Source organism: Vanellus vanellus, assembly GCF_965231255.1.
Source record: "Vanellus vanellus genome assembly, chromosome: Z".
In the NCBI taxonomy this organism is placed as follows: domain Eukaryota; kingdom Metazoa; phylum Chordata; class Aves; order Charadriiformes; family Charadriidae; genus Vanellus; species Vanellus vanellus.
Genome location: NC_138908.1, coordinates 73,498,479 through 73,519,592, shown reverse-complemented (window position 1 = coordinate 73,519,592; position 21,114 = coordinate 73,498,479). Strand labels below are relative to the sequence as shown.

General features: G+C 38.7%; 1 protein-coding gene across 1 annotated transcript in view; it reads left to right on the top strand.

Annotated features, from left to right (window-relative positions):
- The window catches only part of HCN1 (hyperpolarization activated cyclic nucleotide gated potassium channel 1), a gene marked incomplete at both ends in the record, with an annotated part of 202,572 nt that overhangs the window by 94,281 nt on the left and 87,177 nt on the right, over positions 1-21,114 (top strand). Inside the window, one exon of the mRNA XM_082497157.1 lies at positions 15,305-15,466. Coding sequence (XP_082353283.1) covers positions 15,305-15,466 — 162 coding nt within the window. The remainder of the gene's footprint in view (positions 1-15,304; positions 15,467-21,114) is intronic.

Below are 21,114 nucleotides of genomic sequence, written 5' to 3'. Positions count from 1 at the left end.
GGAGATAAAAGAGTATCTGGCTTGTGGGATGGGGTTGCTTGGGATCTCCTCATATTTTATTGTCACTGCCTCATGATAAATAAGAGGGGCTGGTAAATACGAGGCTCTGCCACCATCCCCACACAGATGCTTCAAGACACCCTGATTCTCTGCGTAAAGGGCTCAGCTTAAGTGCCTGATCATGGCACGTTGGCAAACGTAGCTAACTGGAAAAAAGCAACAAAACCTGAATGTTCTGGCATTATTACCATATTAGACGACGTCAGAAGAGGTGGATGGGGAAGGGGCAGCCTGCAGCCCCAATGGCAGCAGGCCGGTGCTCCTCCTGGCACTCATCACTTGCTGCTCAGGGATGCGCTTCAGCACTGCTGTCTTTCCCATCCTTGTTGACGACGTGTGAGATGCCGTCACTCAGTGCTCCTGATGGAGCTACCTGAACAGTGTGCAGTCTTACTGAGCTCATTTCCACGCATGCTGAGTTGGTTTTTGCACGTACTGGTTACAATTGCCCTCCTCTTCCCCCTACATCTGCATTTTTTATCATTCTCTTCCTGGGCTATTAGCTCTACCATGTGCAAACTAGGCCTTTTGAAACACTCAAAGCACCTAGTGCTTAGCTGGGGCTGCCAAACTCAATGATAAAAATAACTCTCCATTTTACTGTCACTCTGCAATTGCGTAAATTCTGTTCTTGCTATTCAGTTTCCGTCACAGCACTGTCCCAAAGATGCAAACTGCAGCACTGAGAGCACACAAGATAAACATTTCCAGGATTTAGCCTTCTGGAATCAAAGAACTTCTGTAATTTAGGACTAAGTTATTAAAGGTAGGATGATTGAAATACCACTGCAAACTTACAAACTCTTCCCATTTTATTGTGGGCCTTACAGTATTGCTTTTCTCTCTATGTTCCAGTTCCTGGAGTTGTATGACTTTGTAAACATCAGATTTCTTACTGTTTTCTTTTCTTATAGCTATTTTTAGCCTCCCACTCATTTCTGAGGGAAGTTTGATAGTCACGCAAATACGAACAACCCAAAGCATATTTTTAAATTAAACTGAAGTTTTATGGGGTCACCTAAATCACAATTATATTGGCTTGGAGTTGGCAATATTGTGATAATTGAAATACTAACCTTTTAATGGCAGCCATTGGATACAATCACTCTGAAAAAGGATGGACAGTTACTTGTTCTAAATTGGAGCACCTTTTCTGGATGTTTTTTGGATGTAATGTTCATTTTCTCTGGATATGGCACAGGAACAGAGTGTAGAAAAAATAGAACATTTCAAATGGATGGACTGAAAATGTACTGCAGGGATGCTCTGGGGAGCAAGAATAAGAGAAAGCACAGAAACCAGAGGGAAATACCACTCTACTTACTGAAAGTAAATCCTTTTCCTCCAGATGTTTAATAACAGAAGAGCCTGCCTTTAAAAATACAAGTGAGTCAAAGTCTCAACACCAATTTGGAATTGCTTATAATCCACAAAGAGAAAGTAAGGATACTCTTTTCTTAAAAAAAAAAAATAAATAAAATAAATTATACTGATTTAGCACTCTCTCTTTTGTTTTAAATGTGAGCTATTTAACCAGAAAAAAGCCAAAATCAAGGGGATTCTGTGTCCTTCCCCTGTGAGGCAGAAGGCAGTAGCTTAAAGGAAATGAGTGAATGGAGGGAAGTGAATGCTCAGGGAGGTAGGTGAAGCCCTTCCTTGCCCACCCCACCTTCTGAAGTGCCTTCCTTCTCTTATGGGTAAGAATTAGAGGCTAAGGCAACAAAGGGAACCTTGTGGCTGGTGTCTACTATAGGCTTCCCAATCAAGGGGAGCCTATTGGCAAAGCCTTCTTACTCCAGCTACAGGAGGCATCGCACTCACAGGCTCTCATCCTGCCAGGGTACTTCAACCACTCTCACATTTGCTGGAAAAGTAGCATAGCAAGCTGCAGACAATCCAGGAGACTCCTGGAGTGCATCGAGGATAACTTCTTAAACTAAGTAATAGGCAGCCCTACCAGAGGGGATATGATACTGGACCTGTTGGTCACTAACACAAGTGAGCTAATCGGTGACGTCAAGGTTGGAGGCAGCCTGGCCTGCAGTGATCATGCACTGGTGGAGTTCGCAGTCCTGAGGGATATGGGTCAGGCAAAGACTAAAGTCAGGAATTTTAGGAAAGCAAACTTCAAGGAGTTACTCAATAGGGCCCCCTGGGAAACTGCCCTCAGGGCAAGGGAGCAGAACGGAGCTGGCAGACCTTTAAGGATACTTTCCATAAAGCACAAGAGCTCTTGATCTCCAGGTGTAAGAATTCAGGAAAGAAAGGCCAACATGGCTGAGTTGAGACCTGCTGGTCAAACTAAAGGGCAAGAAGGAAATGCACAGGCAGTGGAAGCAGGGACACGTATCCTGGGAAGAGTACAGGTATGCTGCCCAGTTGTGTAGGGATGGGGTCAGGAAGGCCAAGGTGCAGCTGGAGCTGAACTTTGCAAGGGACACAAAGAATAATAATAAGGGCTTCTACAGGTATGTCAGACAGAAAAGGAAGGTCAAAGAAAGCATACATCCCCATGATGCGCAAGACTGGCAAATCGGTAACAACAGACGAGGAGCAGTCTGAGGTACTCAACAACTTTTTTGCTTCAGTCTTCACTGGCAATCTTTCTTTCCACACCTCTCCAGTGGATGGACCTCAGAGCAGGCACTGGGGTAGCAAAGCCCCTCCTACTGTAAAGAAGATCGGGTTTGTGACCACCTGAGGAACAGGAACATAAAAAAGTCTATAGGACCCAATGAGATGCATCCCAGAGTCCTGAGGGAACTGGCTGATGTAGTTGCCAAGCTGCTCTCCATGATATATGAAAAGTCATGGCACTCAGGTGACATCCCCAGTGACTATAAAAAGGGAAACAATGCACCCATTTTTATATAAGGTAGAAAGGAGGACCCTGAGAACTACTGACCTGTGAGCCTCACCTCTGTGCCTGGGAAGATCAAGGAACAGATCCTCTTAGAAGTTATGCTAAGGCGCATGGAGGACAGAGAGGTGATTTGAGAGACAGCCAGCATGGTTTCACCAAGGGCAAATCCTGCCTGACCAACCTTGTGGCCGTCTATGATGGAGTGACGACATCAGTGTTCAAGGGAAGAGCTATGGATATTATCTATCTGGACTTCTGTAAGGCCTTTGACACAGTCCCCCACAACATCCTTTTCTCTAAATTGAAGAGATATGGATTTGATGGGTGGACTGTTTGGTGGATATGGAATTGGTTCGACAGTTGCATCCAGAGGGTAGTAGTCAACGGCTTAATGTCCAGATGGAGATCAGTGATGAGTGGCATCCCTCAGGGGTCCATATTGGGACCAGTACAGTTTAATATCTTCATCAATGACATAGTGGGATCAAGTACTCCTCAGCAAGTTTGCAGACGACACCAAGATGAGTTGTGTCATTGATGTGCCTGAGGGATGGGATGCCATCCAGAAGGACCTGGACAGGCTGGAGAAGTGGGCAGCTGTGAGCCTCATGAGGTTCAACCAGGCCAAGTGCAGGGTCCTGCACCTGTGTCGGGGTAACCCCTGGTATCAATACCAGCTGGCAGATGAAGGAATCGAGAGCAGCCCTGCCGAGAAGGACTTGAGGGTACTGGTGGATGGAAAACTGGACGTGAGCTGGCAATGTAAGCTTACAGCCCAGAAAGCCAACTGCATCTTGGGCTGCATCAAAAGAAGCGTGGCCAGCAGGTGGAGGAAGGTGATTCTGCCCCTCTACTCCATATGCAGCCTATCCATAGGAAAAGGCTGCAGACAATCCCACAGACAAACCCTTGGTAGTAAATCAGTGCAAGATTGCAAGGAATGTTGCAAGGGCTCACAGATTGTTCCTGTTACCAAGTGCAGGGCAGACTGAAAAACTGATCTGAAGGAGATCTGAAAATCTAGCTAGCAGAAATGTTGATACACTAAATCAAAATACATGGAGCACAGAATTTTTTCTGGGACAAATAAGGAGTTATATTGTCTACCACAAGATGAATGGCCAATTGAGAGCATACACAGAAATAGCAATAATTGTGCCAAAGGTGTTTATTTGTATAGTGTTCAACAACACATCACTCAAGACTCAGTAGTCTCATAAAAACTGAATACAATGACAAAATTGTTCATAGCAAACCTCTGAAGATAGGCCATAGATGATCACCTGGGGTGACTCCACTGTCATCAAGAGCTGCAGTACGGAACCTCTTTTGCCTTTGCAAAGTGCAACCTAGTGGATATTCTGTCCATAGAAAACGGGGCAAAATATTCTGCATCAAAGTTTAAGTGATTTATAGCCAAAAGGCAATTTGAAAACAAGATGCCTTCATCAGATCAACTAGAAAACAGTAAAAAGCCACTGCTAAGACAGCCAAGAAAATAAAAGCAGGGAGACAAGTACAGATCTGTATCTGGAAAGTCTGAGCCATCGCATTACACCCTCAGCAGGAATAGACCTGAGGTGGTGATTGCAAAGCTGGGGGCAACCTTGCCAGGAGAGACGGTGTGCCGTGGCCCAGCAGAGACACTGGGCAAGGCTGGTTCGGTGGGCAGCTCGCTGTGCAAATGGTCCGGGACAAGGAGCATGCAGGAGCACCTGTGCGCTCCGCAGTCCAGTGGCAGGGAAAGCTCTGAGAGAATTAATGTGTGGGAGAGCGCGTGGCGAGAGGAAGGGTGTCGTGCTGGGGTGGCCAGGGGCTCAGTGCTCCTCCTGAACTTCTCTTACTGCTGTGCTAGAAAAAGTGCGAGAATGATACAATGGAAAGCAAAAAAACAGGGGATGGGCATATAGGAACGTTAATTTAGAGTAAAAAGAAATTACACAGTATTGTCATTTTTCAGTGGAGCTTTCTGACTCTGACCAGGCTTACTACATCTCTGTGTAGTTTATGATTTGCTGTTGATGAGTTTTAGTAAGTAATTATTTCAGTTGTATTACTCACATTTTAGTGTATGTTTCAAATTCATATGCTGACCTGTTGTATCATATATAAAGTAATCTGTCTTGTTCCATTATTCATATGGTGAACTACAGCTAGGCACTGTGTTTAAAGAGGTGCCAGTTAAAAAGAAAAAGAATTACTAAATGTAAACTCTTCTTGGAGAGACTGTATAATAGTAAGTACTGTGAGAGGTGCCATGGTTTTGCACATTAGGCTTGCTGTGTACTAACAGTTTTCTTTTTCAAAATAATGTAGTAAAATAACCATGTTAAAATAGAATTATTTAATTAATTGGTTAATATTAATTCATTTGCTGAAAAAGTAACGGGAGAGAATCAGTCCAGGCACAATGTCCCCTCATCAGCTGTTCAGCTGATAATGTTAAAACACAAAGTCCAAGTTGATCGTATATTGATCAAAGTCTTATTTTAAATAATATTTTGGAAATAGGCAAAAGTCAAAGAACCCAAACAGGACCTTAAAAGAACATTTCTTTCTTCTTACCGTAGTTCCTCTTTTCTGATGCTGCTTGTATGCCTTTTTGTTTTCCTTTTTTCAGTCTCTCACTTTTTCATAGACTATCCTTAGAGATCTGTAGAGACTTTTCAGTATTCAGAACTGTGTGCAAATTAAATTTGTGGGTATGAAGCATACACTCACTTTTCATAACAACGGTAGTGATGTATTTACCAAATGTTGAACACAGTAACAAAAAATAGAATAATTTAGCATCTGAAATTTCTGGTCAAGGTAGTGTTATGTACTAAACCAAGTATTTTACAAGAGAGGGTATTGTATGCAAATCTCCAAAGTAATTTCTTTAAACTGCTAATATTTTTCTGACTACGTGAAGATTTATGAAACAACTGAATTATTAATTTCTACTGGCAATTTTTGAGGCAAATTATTAAGACTACGATTCTGGTGTGTTCTTTCTACCTGCCCAGGCAACAGTTCTTTTTTGGTACTTAACTTTTAAAACCCCGATAGAGGTCCTCTATGTGATTTTTAGTGACAGTAAAATTTCAACTGTAGAATTCATTTGCACTTCTGAGAAAAAATATATTCTATAATGCAGTTCAATTAGACATATAATTTTAAAAATCATTTGTCAATATTGTGAAACATTGACTTATACCTCAAATCATTGGCATGTTATTAGCGCAATAATTTATTCGCGTATATACTTTTAGATGTTATTTCTTTGATTTTTACATGTGTCTGTGATTATGATATATGAGTGATTTTATAATATTTGCTATTACCAAGAATTTCAAAATTGTAAATGGATTTTCTGTGTTCTGGGCTTTAATTATCCAGCTAATGAAGAGTTCTGACTTTCACACAATATTGTGCACTAATCATCTGCCTTGACTTGTACTGACAGTCTTGTTTTGTTTTTTTTTTAATAAGGATTGGCCCATTAACTCTTCTTTTATATTACTATAAAAAGCAAAATTTAGATTCTAATACAGTATGGAATTTTGCGTATTTTAATCACAGCCTATATTTAATCTTAACAACTCAAATATATAAACATTAAAATGTAAGAATTGTGCCTCATAAAAAAAAACAAAAACATTTTGGGGCTTTTTGAAATGAAGGTGTCACATGCTATTAAAAGAAAGCAATGTGAATCAATTTGGTCTCAGAACTTTTATTCCACAGGAAATTTAACATAATGACTTTCATTTTCAATTCCTTGCCCATTATTTCCATGTTTGGAAGATTAACCTCAACAGCTTCAGTAAGACACCAACTTAAATTCCTCATGAGAAATATTCCTCATTATTTCAGCTGTTTGGTATAAGATCATTATGTTGCTGTATTATAATTAGGACAATTACTTTGAAGCTCAGATATGCAGCAGTGTGACTTTGGGAGTAGGCATCGTGTAAAAAGAACTGGTGATTTAATAATGTTAATGAACCATCCTCTTAAATCTCAATCTGATTCTTCTGGGGGTTTAGGATGATATAAGAGAAAACTTTCTTCTCCTTTTATTCACACATTGTAATTTACTTCCTAAGCCTGGTTCTGGCTGAGACAAGAGAAGATCTGTAAAGTATTTGCAGGCCGTCATGACATACAGGTCTAGTGAGAAGAAAAAACACCAAGAGAATTTTTTTACAGGCACAATAGTTTCAGATACAATTTTTGTCAACATGCAAACTTTGAAGTTTCTGTGTACCTCCAGTCTTCTGGTGATTCTCATACTATCAGAAAGTGTCTGATTTCATTTCATATTCACAGATTTTAGAAGTTAAAACATGACTACCTTAAAAAAAAAAAAAAACAAAACCAAGAATGACATTTAGGAAAATACTGAGGTTGAAAGAGGTTGGTTACATGTGTCCTGTTTGTACAATGTTGATTGTAAAATAATATTGTTCCGGGATATGCTGTTACTTTCTATGTATTTATAAATACTTCCTGCAGTGTATCCACTTTGTTTTTGTTCATTTTTATTGAATTTCACTGTTGGATCGGGCGGTCTGGGAGTCGATCTTGTCCCTCTGGTTTTGATGGCAGGTGGAGCCAGGGCACTGTCCTGTTCCTCTCTTTTAAATTTGTGGCTCAGAGGAAAAGACCTAGTGTGCCAGGTATAGAGTGTGATTTTTTCCAGATTTATGCTTTAAAAATGGAAATCAAAAGAGTTCAGGGTTTGTGAGACTTGCATGATCAATAATGTCATAAAAGAATTTTAGAAAACTTAGCACTTTTTGTGAAGACTGGTGCTTCCTAAGGTTCTCCCTAAATTGTGTCAACATTTTTGACACATTTGATGGTAGATTTCTTTATAAATATATGTCTGGCATTTATTGTTTTAGTTCACATTCATTAAGGATGAAAACTGCTTGTGTAGGTATATTAAAGCTGGGGAACATATGCTTCAGAAACTGATATCAATTCCTAAAAATGCAATCAGGTATCTGATTTTACGCCCTTACATTTGAAATGTTGTAGGCAGTGATAGTGTTTAGGATTTATGTTTCTGACGCTGCTGCCCTTTTCAGCATTGTGGGACCTGGCTTTTCTGTGGGCAGATGAGTGATGGTGAATGACTTATTTCTTTTTCTCTTCTTACCACTAGACTGCATCTGCACATTAATATGAGAAACAGTGCCTCTCACTCAGCTAGTAAGAAAAATCATAAATAATATTTTGGGTCATTTAGAGACTGGCCGTATCTTCAAGCTGCCTTCTCTGTAAAATATAAATACTTGTAAAAGATAATAAATAAAATGTTCCTTCTAGCTCGGCTCCACTCGCAGAGGTCTCCACCTTGAGTTCAGTGGTGCTGGTACTTGAGATACTTGCCCCATCGAGAAGCTTGAGCTGAAGGTCAGGCAATGCTGGTGCTTGAAATAATGCTGAAGTGGAAACAGATCTACACTTCAAGTTGACGAAACTCTTGATCTCTCTGCTCATCTATAGTTCAAATATTTTTTGCCATATGGTCACTCTTGGTTTGGTACTGTGGCTTAAGGAGAAGAGCTTCAGCTAAATTTTGTCAGAGGCAGGCTGTTAATATTGCGTGTTTGTGTCTTTCTGACAGCTGTGGACTGGTTTTGTTTGTTTGTTTTTACTTTGCCTCAGTTAATGAATAAAAGCTTGGTCTAATAAGGTACTTTTTGTCATCAATATAAGTGATAAATGAGACCTCCACCTCTGTAAAAACACAGTAAAAATTAGCACTGTATTTCTTATTTCGTGATCGTGAGGCTTGCTGCTCATGTCTTGTTTTCTTCATCATAGAACTAAAGCGACAGGTTCTCTCTATTTAAATGTCAAGACAGGTCACACGCATTAATCACAAGAGGATAATAAAAACATACGTTTTCTCAGTGAAGTCATGTCCTCTGTGTGAGAGGTAATATATTAGCTTAGCGTTGGCCAATTACCAGTAGAAAATATATATTGCAGAATTTATATAGAGTAAATAAATTTTGCTTCCTGGTTATACGTGACCGTTCCATGGCTTGCCTGGATCTTCCTTCAGCAAAGTAGTTTTATTAACGCTTTCAGGTTTAACCTGGATGTAGTGCATTGTCACATTTATATGTTGTTGTGCTGTTCTTTTTGCTCCACAGAAGCTAGCTTCCGTTGGTACCTGCCTTGAATTGGAATAAATGGAGCTTCTATTATAAAACCTAATGTCAGATTGACTCCATCTAGAAAATAACAATTTTTAAAGGTCACATAAAATAGGACATTCTCAGCTCTTTTTTCTGGATACGTTTGATTAAAAATAGTTTGTTCTGTTTATTAAATCACTGGTGTTTTCCCTTCAGGGCTAACTAAACCAGAAGCAGAACTTTGAGTTTGTCATCAGCTTAAGGTCACAAATACAACTAGATTAATAATGCTATATACCTGTCCCCACTACTGAATTATCAATGATGAATTATTTATCATAAAACTAAGCACACGTATCAGGAGTCAGCTGAGTGTAAAATGTTACCCTGAAGGCATAGCCAGGCATTTCAATCACTGCACGTTTACATCTGCTTCTGCTTCAGATGTATGTCCAGTGCAGACTATAGTAACTTGCAACTCCCAGAGAAATTTACTTTGGCAGGAGATGGATCGGGCCCATAGTGTCCCAAGTGATATTTACAAAGAATGTATTTTGAAATCAGTTTGTAGAATATGAAATGGCTAAACAAAAAGCCATGATTGCTTTTCATTGTTATAAGGTAGCTTGAGAGACGGATGCTCAAACAGAGGCATTGTGCTCTCTTCCCCCTTTTATATTATTTTATTTCCTGGGGAGCTTTGTTACAACCACTATCTTAAAAGTGAACATTTAGCTCAGGTAGGAAAATTTGGATCCTATGGTTTATAATCTCTGTCTAGTTGGTGCTCTGAGAGCTAAACCCAATAATTCTGGACCGACCCAGAGCTTGAATCAAAAACCCCTCGTCATTTTTACAACTGTTATTTTGCCCTGCAGTCAAGCCTGAAATTCCAGTGTTGCCCTTGTTACAGCTTTCAGCGTGCTTACCAGAGCCTCCAACCACATGTGCAGCTCTTTCCGTCTCCCCACTGTGGCTATTTAATATTCCAGACTCCACACAGCTCGCTTAGTATGAGTGTAATTTCATATTGCTTGAGGCATGATGAAAAAGATTAAACCCAAGCTAACTTTGTGATGCTGAGCAACTTTAGTATTTCTGAGGGGTGGAAGAGAAGAGGTGTCTGGATGAACTCAGGGATGTGAGATTTGAATAAATTTTCTAGGAAGTCTTAAGACTTTTTTTTTTTTTAATAAAAATTAAATTCTGATAATTTATAGAAATCAATTTTTGTATAAACTGAACCTGAAATTCAAACTGAACTAAAAATCACAGCTGAGCAAATATTACATGCCAATTAGCAGAAGGCAGAAGAGGTAACCTATGCAATCCATGACAGCAGTTCAGCAGATTTTGTGTTTATTTAAACTATATATGCACTATTAACTTAATATGACAGCCCTCAATTACTATTAAGCAAGCAGGCTGGTAAGATTGGAACAGTTTTTCTGTCTCATGCTCAGAAATTAGAGTTAGCAGGACCAATTTAAAGAATATGCTCCATTATAAAAGTGAGGAAGGAATAATCTGCTTCCTGCTTCACATGTGGGACTAAAAAGAGTAATTAATAAAGTGTGAGTAAAAACTGAGGTGAAACATGTGAACTCTGACTTCTTCAGCAACTTCTTATTCTCTCTGAGCAATATTTTGCCAAAATATTAGAAACTGTTAACCTGTGGTTACATTTCAGCCATTGTCAGAGGCATTGCCAGCTCTTTAGGCAAAAAATTGTTCCCAGGGTATTGAGAAAAGGTCATGAAAATAATATAGGAAGAAAGTATGAGTTCTCAGAAGTGAGTTCATAAACTAAACTTATTATTAAGCATGATTTCGAAGTATATGGAAACTATGAAAAATGACAGTATTGTAATCAACCCTTCCCCAAACAAACATGATAATATTAAAAAGTATCATGTGTAATTGAAATGAAAACGGGTAGTAAGCAAAAAGAAGAGCTATCTATTAAATCTTTCCTATTATGTGAAATAAAAATGTGGAAAGAATTAGTTGTCAAGGGAGTTTTAATTTTTTCTCAGTGTCAGTAATCTCATGTCACCCTAGTAATTTTTTTTAAATATGTTGACAAAATTTGCACCTCTTCTGGATAAGCTGAATATTTAGGTATGTAATTAGGAGTATGAATAAAGTGGCCAGATTTTCTAATGTGTTTTACAACTGCAATTCCTGCTTATTTGCATGGCATTTGTGGGTGGCAAGTGGTTAATGATAACCAAGCTATTTATATTAACTACCTGAGTAGTGGGTTTTGGAGCCTACCTTTAGTTGCGTGCAAGTGTTTGAATTATTTTTGTTAGGAATGTTGTCTTGATAAGACATCCATTCAAATGGAGAGATTTTACCACACATGTGTACTGCAAAATCAAGGTAAATCAATTTGTGGTCTGCCCATATTTCTTCATATCCCACTGGAGGACCAGCTGATAGGCAAGCCACCATCTGCTGACATGAGTGGCATTAGCTTTCTGTACCCCAGTTTCTCTCTTAAGAAACTACTCTTCACACATCTCCTAAGGGTTTCGATGTAGTTTAGGTAATTAATACTGGAACTGTACTTTGTGATTACAGGAAGAAAATGCTATAATAATATGACTGCTCTTGTGTCAATGTATCACAATCAGTTCCTGAATGGAAGAACATAAAATACTAAACATCCAATATATGACTTCAGTCCATAAGGTAATTTGGGTATTAGTTTAAAAAAAAAATAAATCACATCTCCCCTTCCAAATGTAAATATTCCAATACAGTACCATGAACAAATATTATTATTCAGTTACAATGTGTGCTTTGGGCATGTAAATGTTTTTTTTTTTTCCAACCAAGAGCACATTTCCATGATCAGTTCCTTTTAGGAGAAAAAAACTCAGCTTTTATTTACTGGAGAGAGAATATGCAGAGATATTTGAAAGGATTTTACAACCTTTTCTTAGGATTTTTCTTACAAAGTTATTTTCTTTAACAGCGTTATTACAGTTATTAGAATAGGCTACACAAATAGTAGACTATATAAGGAAAACAAAACCAAAACTATTGTATGGTTGAAAAGTTGATACAATGTTACTATGTTAAGCAATCCAGATAATATCCAGAATATGTTCGTGCAGTTTGAATAATACTGACCCTGAATGCTAAGCTGCACAGGAGCCTTTTCTGGAGCAAAAGGTTTCAGAAACGATGGAAGGCTGTAGTGTCGTACACAGACTGTTGCAGTGATTTCCTTTGCCGCATTTGGTTTCACGTAAAATTTTCAACATGCTATCGTTCTTGCAGTACGTGACTATTTCTGCGGAGGCACACTACTAATGCAGAGGCTTTGAAGAATAACAATAGTTACACAGTCGTACCACTGTGACGAGATAGAATAATCCTTGCAGAGCCCAAACCCAACAGCAGACGTCTTTGGTTCAGCAAGGCCCTTTAGTTTGAACTCACTGCTCCAGCTGTTTGGTTTGAATTTTAGTCTCCCTTTTTAACCTCCCTCTTCCATGTCCTGATCCTGCTGGCTCGTTTGGGAAGCCTTACTGAGCCGTCACAGGGTCTCATGGGCTAGGCAGGGAGCGGTACGTGCATGAGCTAGGCAAAATCTCGAAAGTGCGGAAACAAATACCTTGGCAAATCTATCCACCTACTTTTTTTTTTTTTTTTTTTTTTTTTTGCAGTGCACATTACTCAATTATATAATTTTAAGATTTGAAGTGAAAATGTAACAGCACAAAATGCCCTAAAATCTTGGAAATTCTATGTGAAGATACAAGCTATGCAGACCATCTCTGTAATCTGGACTGAAGCCCAAAAATGAGTTCCATGCAAGTGAAAGAGCCATAGAACGATCATTTTTATGCAGCTATGATCACAGGATACTTGCACATCTGTCATGGTGCCTAAGCCCATAGTTGCAGAGGTAGAATAAGGATTCAGGAGCCTTGGGTATATGCAAGTGCTGGTTTTAGGACTCTGGAGACTTTTGGAGAGCCAAAACTTCCCCTGTATATCACATACACCTAGGTGCGTGTTTTCAGAAAAGTTCTCTTTCTAAGTATAGAAATGAAGATGTTTGTGCTCATTTGGGCTCTGATTGTCATATTTGCGACCCATTTTTTAGAAAACACTCGGTATCCAATACAATGAATAATTCTGAAAATCTGGTCTCTTACAGTAAAGCCTAATGGGAAGCTTAAGGCAGTATGGGAACAGTGTGGGTGGGAACTTCAATTTTGTCCAGCAATAGTGTGATAACTTGCTTTGCCGGAGCGACAGAAAATTCCCAAGGAAGTTGTGATCTCTGTGTAAAATATGTATTGTTTCTGTCTGACGTTCTATACCTTTTCAGCCGAATATTCTAGGGGAAATCCTGCTTTCTCTGAGAAAACTTCTGCAACTTTTCATGTGATCAGGAATTCATCTGCACTTTGCAGGTGTAACATAATAACCATGTGGATAAAGTGTAACCTGAATGAGTATTAGTGTTCCAAAAACAGTTGCAATCCTTGCTATTTTTTCCAGTTCTTTAAATAAAATTATTTCAGTTCACAAATCTACTTTGGTCATATCATGCCACTGAATCTGTACCTGTTGAAATAGCTGTAATGTAAATACATTTCTTAAGAAGACAAATGTGTAATGATGACACTTTTCTGTTTGTTTCCTTTTACAGTATCTCCTAAATATCAGTGTCATCTCCTCAATTTTGACAGGAGATAGATAGTATAAGCCATGATATTTTGAATAATATTACAAAAATCTGTTTACAGTCTCTATCAAACTGGGATTTGGAATATAATATCTTAAAATGCCATAGATTGAAAAAATGTTTGGCACATAAAGTTAATAACTGAGCTATGTTTCTACTATGCAGTTTTTGCATTTTGAGGCTCAAAATAGTACTGTAATTTTCAAAGAAGGACAAACTCCCACTAATAGAAAATGATGTTGAAAGACATCGTAACATGCTCTCCATATTTGCACTTGCACTCATTTACAGTGTGGGTACTTAATGTCTGCTTTTAGTTTAGATATGCAAAAGTTAGGATACAAAGATTCCCTCTTGTGTATGTGAATTCTTTCATTTACAAATGCAAAATGTCATGTGCCAATGCGCCTGTACACCTTTAGCAATTTCATGTTTTCAGCACTGAACCCTCTGATTTCTATGTCTATCTGTACAATTAAATAATGCTTTTTACTTAAAAGTCCCTGAAATACCAACTGGACATTCTTCATCTTGTGAATTGAACTCCTTCATAGTGATAACTATGCATGTTAAAATGTAAAATATTTGTCTTGAGGTGGTTGAATTGTGTAATAAGAATATGCCTGTATTTGTAGTTTAGAAGTGCTTTGAAACCAATATAGCAGAAAAGTGCTAAATACAGTGTTTTTCTCCATACTATTTGGCAGCTGACTGCTGCCGTTCATCCTAATTCTGTCCAACAAATTTTCCCATGACAAACCTGAAAATGTCTGCTGTTTTTAAGAGTATATGTGTGATTTGCTGTAAGACACTTTTCAGATGCCAAAATTCTTCGTCTTAGAATGGAGGAATATACTGAAATCCAAATGGTTGTATTATTTTGCTCTAAACTTAGCTACTAGGACATAGTAGCCACAGGATTCTCAGTACTTTTGGAAAACCGCTAATGATTAAGAGTGATTAACTATCCTTTTGTCTTTTTGCTTGGTGAACTGGTATGTGCAAACTGGACTAATAGTATAGAAATAGAAGTAAAAAAATATGTAAAAATACTTGTATTGTTTCTTCACTCAGATTTTGGTGCTTTCAAGAAGGTAAGGAATGTGAAGGTGAAACTTTGCTAAATGGGTCACTGAATTTGTATCTCCCACAACTTTGTAAGTATTTAGACACCAAGTTCACAGACAAGTAATGGTCTCATTACCTTTACCAAGCTTATTTAATTTGTGAGACTCGCTTCAATTAAAAGGAGTTGTAGACTTTAGGAAAACACTTTGGTTGATGACTTCTTATCTAAAATATGCCTTTTTCAGCAGCTTATGTAACACTGGTGTGCAGCCAAGAGTCAGGTGTGTCAGCATAGCTTTCTGCCCAAATTAGTGTGCCAAAGTTAATGGTCCTTGCTGAGAAATCTGAGCTTTTTTATCTGTTCAGGATGATGCTTCCTTGCCTTTAACCTGCCCGATGAGAATTAAATGGTTTGCATTTCTGATTTGCATCACATACATCACCTATAATTTTTGCCCACAGATTTTCCACATGACATACGATCTGGCCAGTGCTGTGGTGAGAATCTTTAATCTGATTGGAATGATGTTGCTGCTGTGCCACTGGGATGGCTGTCTGCAGTTTTTAGTACCATTACTCCAGGATTTCCCACCAGATTGCTGGGTGTCCCTAAACGGTATGGTTGTAAGTATTGTTCATTTTTCATTGTGCTTTCTAAATATTTTTTTTCTAAACAGTTAGCTTCAGACTTAAGTGTAAAAATACATGCCTAGTAATACACTGCCCTGCAGTTTATTAAAGGTTACTTTTGGGGTTTGTTGGCTGGCTTGCTAATGAATTAAAGTGGGTTTTTTTGTAGTCCTCATCACTGATAAAATGGTATTGACTCATTGTTAGTAAATGAGCCAGAAAATACTTTCAGTTTTAAGGTCATTTTAATTTATTAACCCTCATTCCCTCAAAAAAGCCACCAAAAGAAATTTGGAAACACTCAGTTCACCACTGCTTTCAATTTAGGCTGTAGTTCCAGAATGCTCCTGGAGGTATATTACTGGTGTTTATTTCAGCTAATGTTGCTCTCAGTTTGTTTTGTAAATAACTTCTGGATCATCTCATGATCCCTTTACCAAGTTGTTCCCGATTTAACAGGCAACATATAAGTTACTTCTAAGTAAAATAAGAGAAATAGGTTTGCTTCCCTGATACTTTTGTGTGCGTGAACAGACTATTCAAGGATGGAATGCGGCTGTGCCTTGTTTATAAGGAAGGGTGATGACGTTCTGCTTGCTTGACACGTGCCTTAAAGATTGATGGCTGTGAAAAATTACGTTGTTTTTATCCAGCCAGATAATGAGGTAACACATGGAACATTTTCATAGGAAATACACTGAAAAAGTTGTTGAAATGTGCCTATACCGGAAAGAAAAGACCTGAGCAACTCTCTCATAGGCCATCTGGAAACGTGTGTCTCTCCAGTTTTTACAATTTTAGAATCCATAAAACAGAACCTTTACTGTAGATGGGCATCCTGCTCAGTCCCACTTATTTCTATTGTAGAAACATAACAGCATTTGTTCCTTTAGGAGCATGATGATGCACATTACTGTGGGAGCTCGTTGACTAAGGTTGTCAGTCATACAGACAGGTATTTGCAGTCATCAAGCAACATCTTTAATGATAAGCAGCATGTTTGCTGACACCTCATTGTGCAGCTTTCCTAAAAAAACATAGTGACATATCTTCAAAAATGGGATTGCTATGATAAAAGTAGGTCACCAGGATGCTGACTGGCACGTCTTTGCATTCTGCTGCATTCTGGGTTCTGCTTTGTAACATCTTCCATTCACATTTACAAAGGGTACATTTTCTACCAGCTAGTTAAAGATCTGGATGAAAACCATGCTAGTGAGTGAAAGGAGGCCTCAGATTATGCTTAATTGAAGTATTTAACTTTTAAAGAACACTGAACTGTGAAATTCTCTCTCTTCCATAAGAAGAGCTACATTTAATCTAAGGCGGCTGTGCACACGCTCAGGGGAGACCCTTCTTTCTGCCTGCCCGCACTCAGTTTGTTTAAGGACACAATAGTCTCTCCTTACTGGCCACATACTCTTGGAAAGATCCTTTTTAAACGTTGCACCTGTTTGGGGTTTTTTGTTGTTGGGGTTTTTTTTTGTTTTTTTTTTTTTTTTGTCTAGCAACTGAAGCTGTTGCTGTCAAATTAACATTGTGGGGAGATCTAAAAAGTGAAGACGATTATGTCCTATGGCAAGAGAAAGAGTTGTGGACTGCCAGGCGGGAATGAGGAGCGTATCTAAGGCCACTGTTGGGGGAAGCAACTAAACCTGTCTTCTCACCGCACTGTGATGTTACAAGACATTTCCTGATTGCTTTCCAGTCTCTGGAAGTGAACCCTTTAGCATTGAATACAGGCAGAGAAGCAACGACGGATGATCAGTCCTCTGAAATGATAGACAGAATACAAGGATGATAATCATGGTGATGATGGTTATGTGCTTTGCTGGTGTAATCAGAATCTAGCTGACTGCTGACTTTGGAATTTGGAAGGGTTTCGTGTTCCTGATACTGCAAGAGCTTTGGAAAGAGGGGTACCCCTCAGTCCCCTGGTATACTGTAGCATATAACAATTTAATCTACTCTGAATTTTAAAATTTTTGTTGCTGAAATGACTGCACCTAATACTGGGGTATGGACTTAAATGCTGTTGAGACAGAAAGTCAGATAAGAATAATATTATTTCTTCTGCCCTTAAGTTCTTTGTCTGTGAACTGGTAGTGGTGGCCATGGCAAAAGGCCAATATTGTCAGGAAAAGGGGGTCTTTCCCTCACCCCAGCTAATGCCCCTTTCTTTCAAAGTGTTCCCTTCTACTCAGATTTTAGTCAGAGATTTTAGTAGATTTGTAGGTAAAAATAACTCCGTGCGTGTGCATACATTTTGAGTTTTGTTCAAATTTCTGAATCAACTAATTCTGAAATACAGCTTCTCTAAGAAAGGCGAAATTGCCCCTCTTTAAATTTCAATCTTTTTTTGAGTCGAGGAGGGTTTGTGTGAGCATTTCCTGGGTTTCAAACCGTGGATCCAATGTACATTCCTCAAAATGACATTGTTACAAGGGCTAACCTCAGGCTAATACACCAATTTTGCTTTGAAGTAAAATTCTAACACTTATTCATGTTGATCATTGGCTTGAAGACTTATTCAAGCCAATGTGTGCTCAGCCAGAAAAAGTTAGTTTTCCAATATGCAAGTCGGATGCAAGCATGTGCAGATAACCTGATGCTACAGGAATGAAGGCTGCCATGAGGATGACAGGCTGTCTCCTCAATGGACACAGCCCAGCGTACTCTTCCAGCCCATAGTTCCCTTCTGTCTTGCACATTAGTTGCTTCGGGCTGCAAAGTGCAAGGAATTCTACAAGCCTTCTCCTGAAAGCTGTTTCTTCTGTACAAGCTGATATGTGAAATTATTCAAATTCCACAGGCATGCTCATGGTTATACTTTACAAATACTGCTAAGAAAAATAACATAGGTTAAATTTAATGTCACAAAGGAATAGAATAATGAAACCAAGCTGCCTTTTGCTTACTGCCTCTCTGAACAGTGCAACTGAATGCATTTAAAGCAAAACAAATCTGTTGGATTTTTGTCTTTGAAAGGATGGTGAAAATGTCATAGTGCATCTTGAACTAGACTATGGAATGAAAAGGAAAGCTTTCTCTGGAAAAGGGTATAAAACCACTCCTGGTTAATACTGCACCAATGTACAACCTAAGTAGTTCAACAAAAATGTTCAGATCATATTGGGATATTATCTTCAATAACAATAATAATAATAATGAACCCATATGGTATATGTGCTCTCAGATTGACCTTCTTGGCCAGTTCCTAACATTGGCCTTCTTGTTTCTATGAAATGAAAGCCAGACCTGGCATCTTCCTTTAATTTTTCTAAATGTGATCCCACTTGACCATTTCTGTATCTTTACTGCCATTTAATTACACTGACTTTATTAATGCTGAATTAGTATTGACAAGGCAGGATCTTGTGCTCTCCCAAAATATCAATGCACTTCTCTTTAAAAATAAGAAAACCAGTAAATATAATTTAAAGTAAGCAGTAGATCTTTTTTCCTGCTTACTTTAAGTTATGTTCCAACCAATCCATTACAGACAAAGTCTGTACTGTCAATTACTTCTGCAAGGGTATATTGCTCTCTGATGCCATTCCTAGGGTTTTTTTTAACATTAGGATTGCAAGTTTCATTCCTAAAAAAGGTCTTTTTTGAAGAAGTTTCACAGACTTTCCTAATGATGCTACCTAAGTTCTTCTTGGCTCAGAAAGCCTATTATATGCGTCTCCTGGTGCAATTTATCCTCAGCTTTCTGATCTGCATTGCTTCAGACTAGTGTACTTCCATAATGACTCATAGACCAAACATCTTTATCATATTTCACAGTTTGAGCCAATAGTTCTTTGGAAAATTAGGAGTAAAACTTGCAGCTGAAGTCAGGGGAGGCACAAGAACAGGAAAGCACAGTGGTCCTCTGCTATAGAAGTCTGTGCAAACCCGGATTCTGTATTTTGCATTGGGTTTCAGACACCGTGAATTACAAAAACACAGTGTGTAAGTCCCAACTGATAAACAGTTATAGCCAGGTCTTATATGGGACAGTGTTTCTAATCAGGTAGAGAGATGACATTTTTTCCACTGATGCCATCTGGCCATCTAAGCATGACTGCCTGCAATAACGCATCCCTTGCAGTAGATGATTAGTTTATATTGTATTGGAGGTTTGCTCTGGCTCTTCATATCACCTATGGCAAAGGCTCAAAGGCATGTTAGTCCTTGAAGTAACAGTATCTGAAGATCCCTAACCTATATTTTACTGTCTGTATTTGCAGTAATTGGTTGTATGGTTAGGAAAACACGGTCCTTTAAGCAAGGGATTTACCTGACATTTTCAGATTTTTCACGTGTAATGTTCCCTTAGTGTGATAAAAATCTTGCAGAGAAGTGTAGAATTTAACTTGAAGAGTGAGTTTTTTAAAAGCCAAAAGGGGCTGTAAAGCTTTTGGAAAGGGCTTGCTTTGCTGGAATTTCTCATGGCAGCCAGCCGACGTTTGCTCAGCAAGAACCCTTTACGTGCTCTGGTTTCTTTGTTTTGGCTTTTCCTTGCTGTCCTTGCAGTTGGATTGTTTGCAAATCTTGGGCTTTTTTAGGTTTTGGATTTGGTGAAGTGGGATTTTGCATTATATTAACTCCCCTTTTTGCCATATCATTTCCTCAGGGCAAAGGAAATTAGATGTTAGACTTCAGATGTTCATCTCCAACAGTATCATCACTGCTAGGAAAAGAATTTGGGAATTTCTGCTCTAGATTCTGAAAGTCCCTCTCTTAAAATGAATGACTTAAATGAATAGAAGGCTCCGGGGAGATCTTATGTGGCCTTCTAGTACCTAAAAGGGGCCTACAGGAGAGCTGGGGAAGGACTTTTTACTCGGGCATGTAGCGATAGGATGAGGGGGAATGGCTTTAAATTGGAAGAGGGCAGGTTCAGACTGAACGTTAGGAAGAAGTTTTTCACTTTGAGGGTGGTAAGGCACTGGAACAGGTTGCCCAGAGAGGTTGTTGAGGCTCCATCCCTGGAGGTGTTCAAGGCCAGGCTGGATGTGGCCTCGGGCAACCTGGTCTAGTGGGAGGTGTCCCTGCCTATGGCAGGGGGGTTGGAAGTTGATGATCTTCAAGGTCCTTTCCAACCTAAACCATTCTATGGTTCTATGAATACTTGATAGGCAAGTTCAGAAATGCAGGAGATGGTAAGGTATAATGTTTTAAGAAGTAGGCTAACATATATATAAAATATGCACAAAGCCTATTTAAAAATAACACACAGAACTTTAGGTTTTATTCTCGACATTTCTTAGTAATGAACACCATTTTCAATTACATAATCACATGTGTTTTTCAAGAAGGTCTCTGCTTTACTCAATGGAGCTCAAGGAATGCATTATAGTCATTTGATGTGTTATTCAGCATTGGGTTTTCTCCTTTTTGATAATACATCAGCTTAGCTCCTTCTTCCTTATAGTTGGTCATTAGGGCAGCTAATTTTCTCGTGAGATTTTTCTGCATTTGATCATTATATGATAGTCGTCATTTAGAGCTTCATAAATTTTTGGAGCACCTTTTCATTATATGGCAAGATATTGTAGAGCCGCGCTTAAAGCATTAAATACCTCTGACTTCATTTGCAGGGCTGAGCAATAAATGCTTATGTAAATCAAATCCCACAATCTTAAATTGACCAA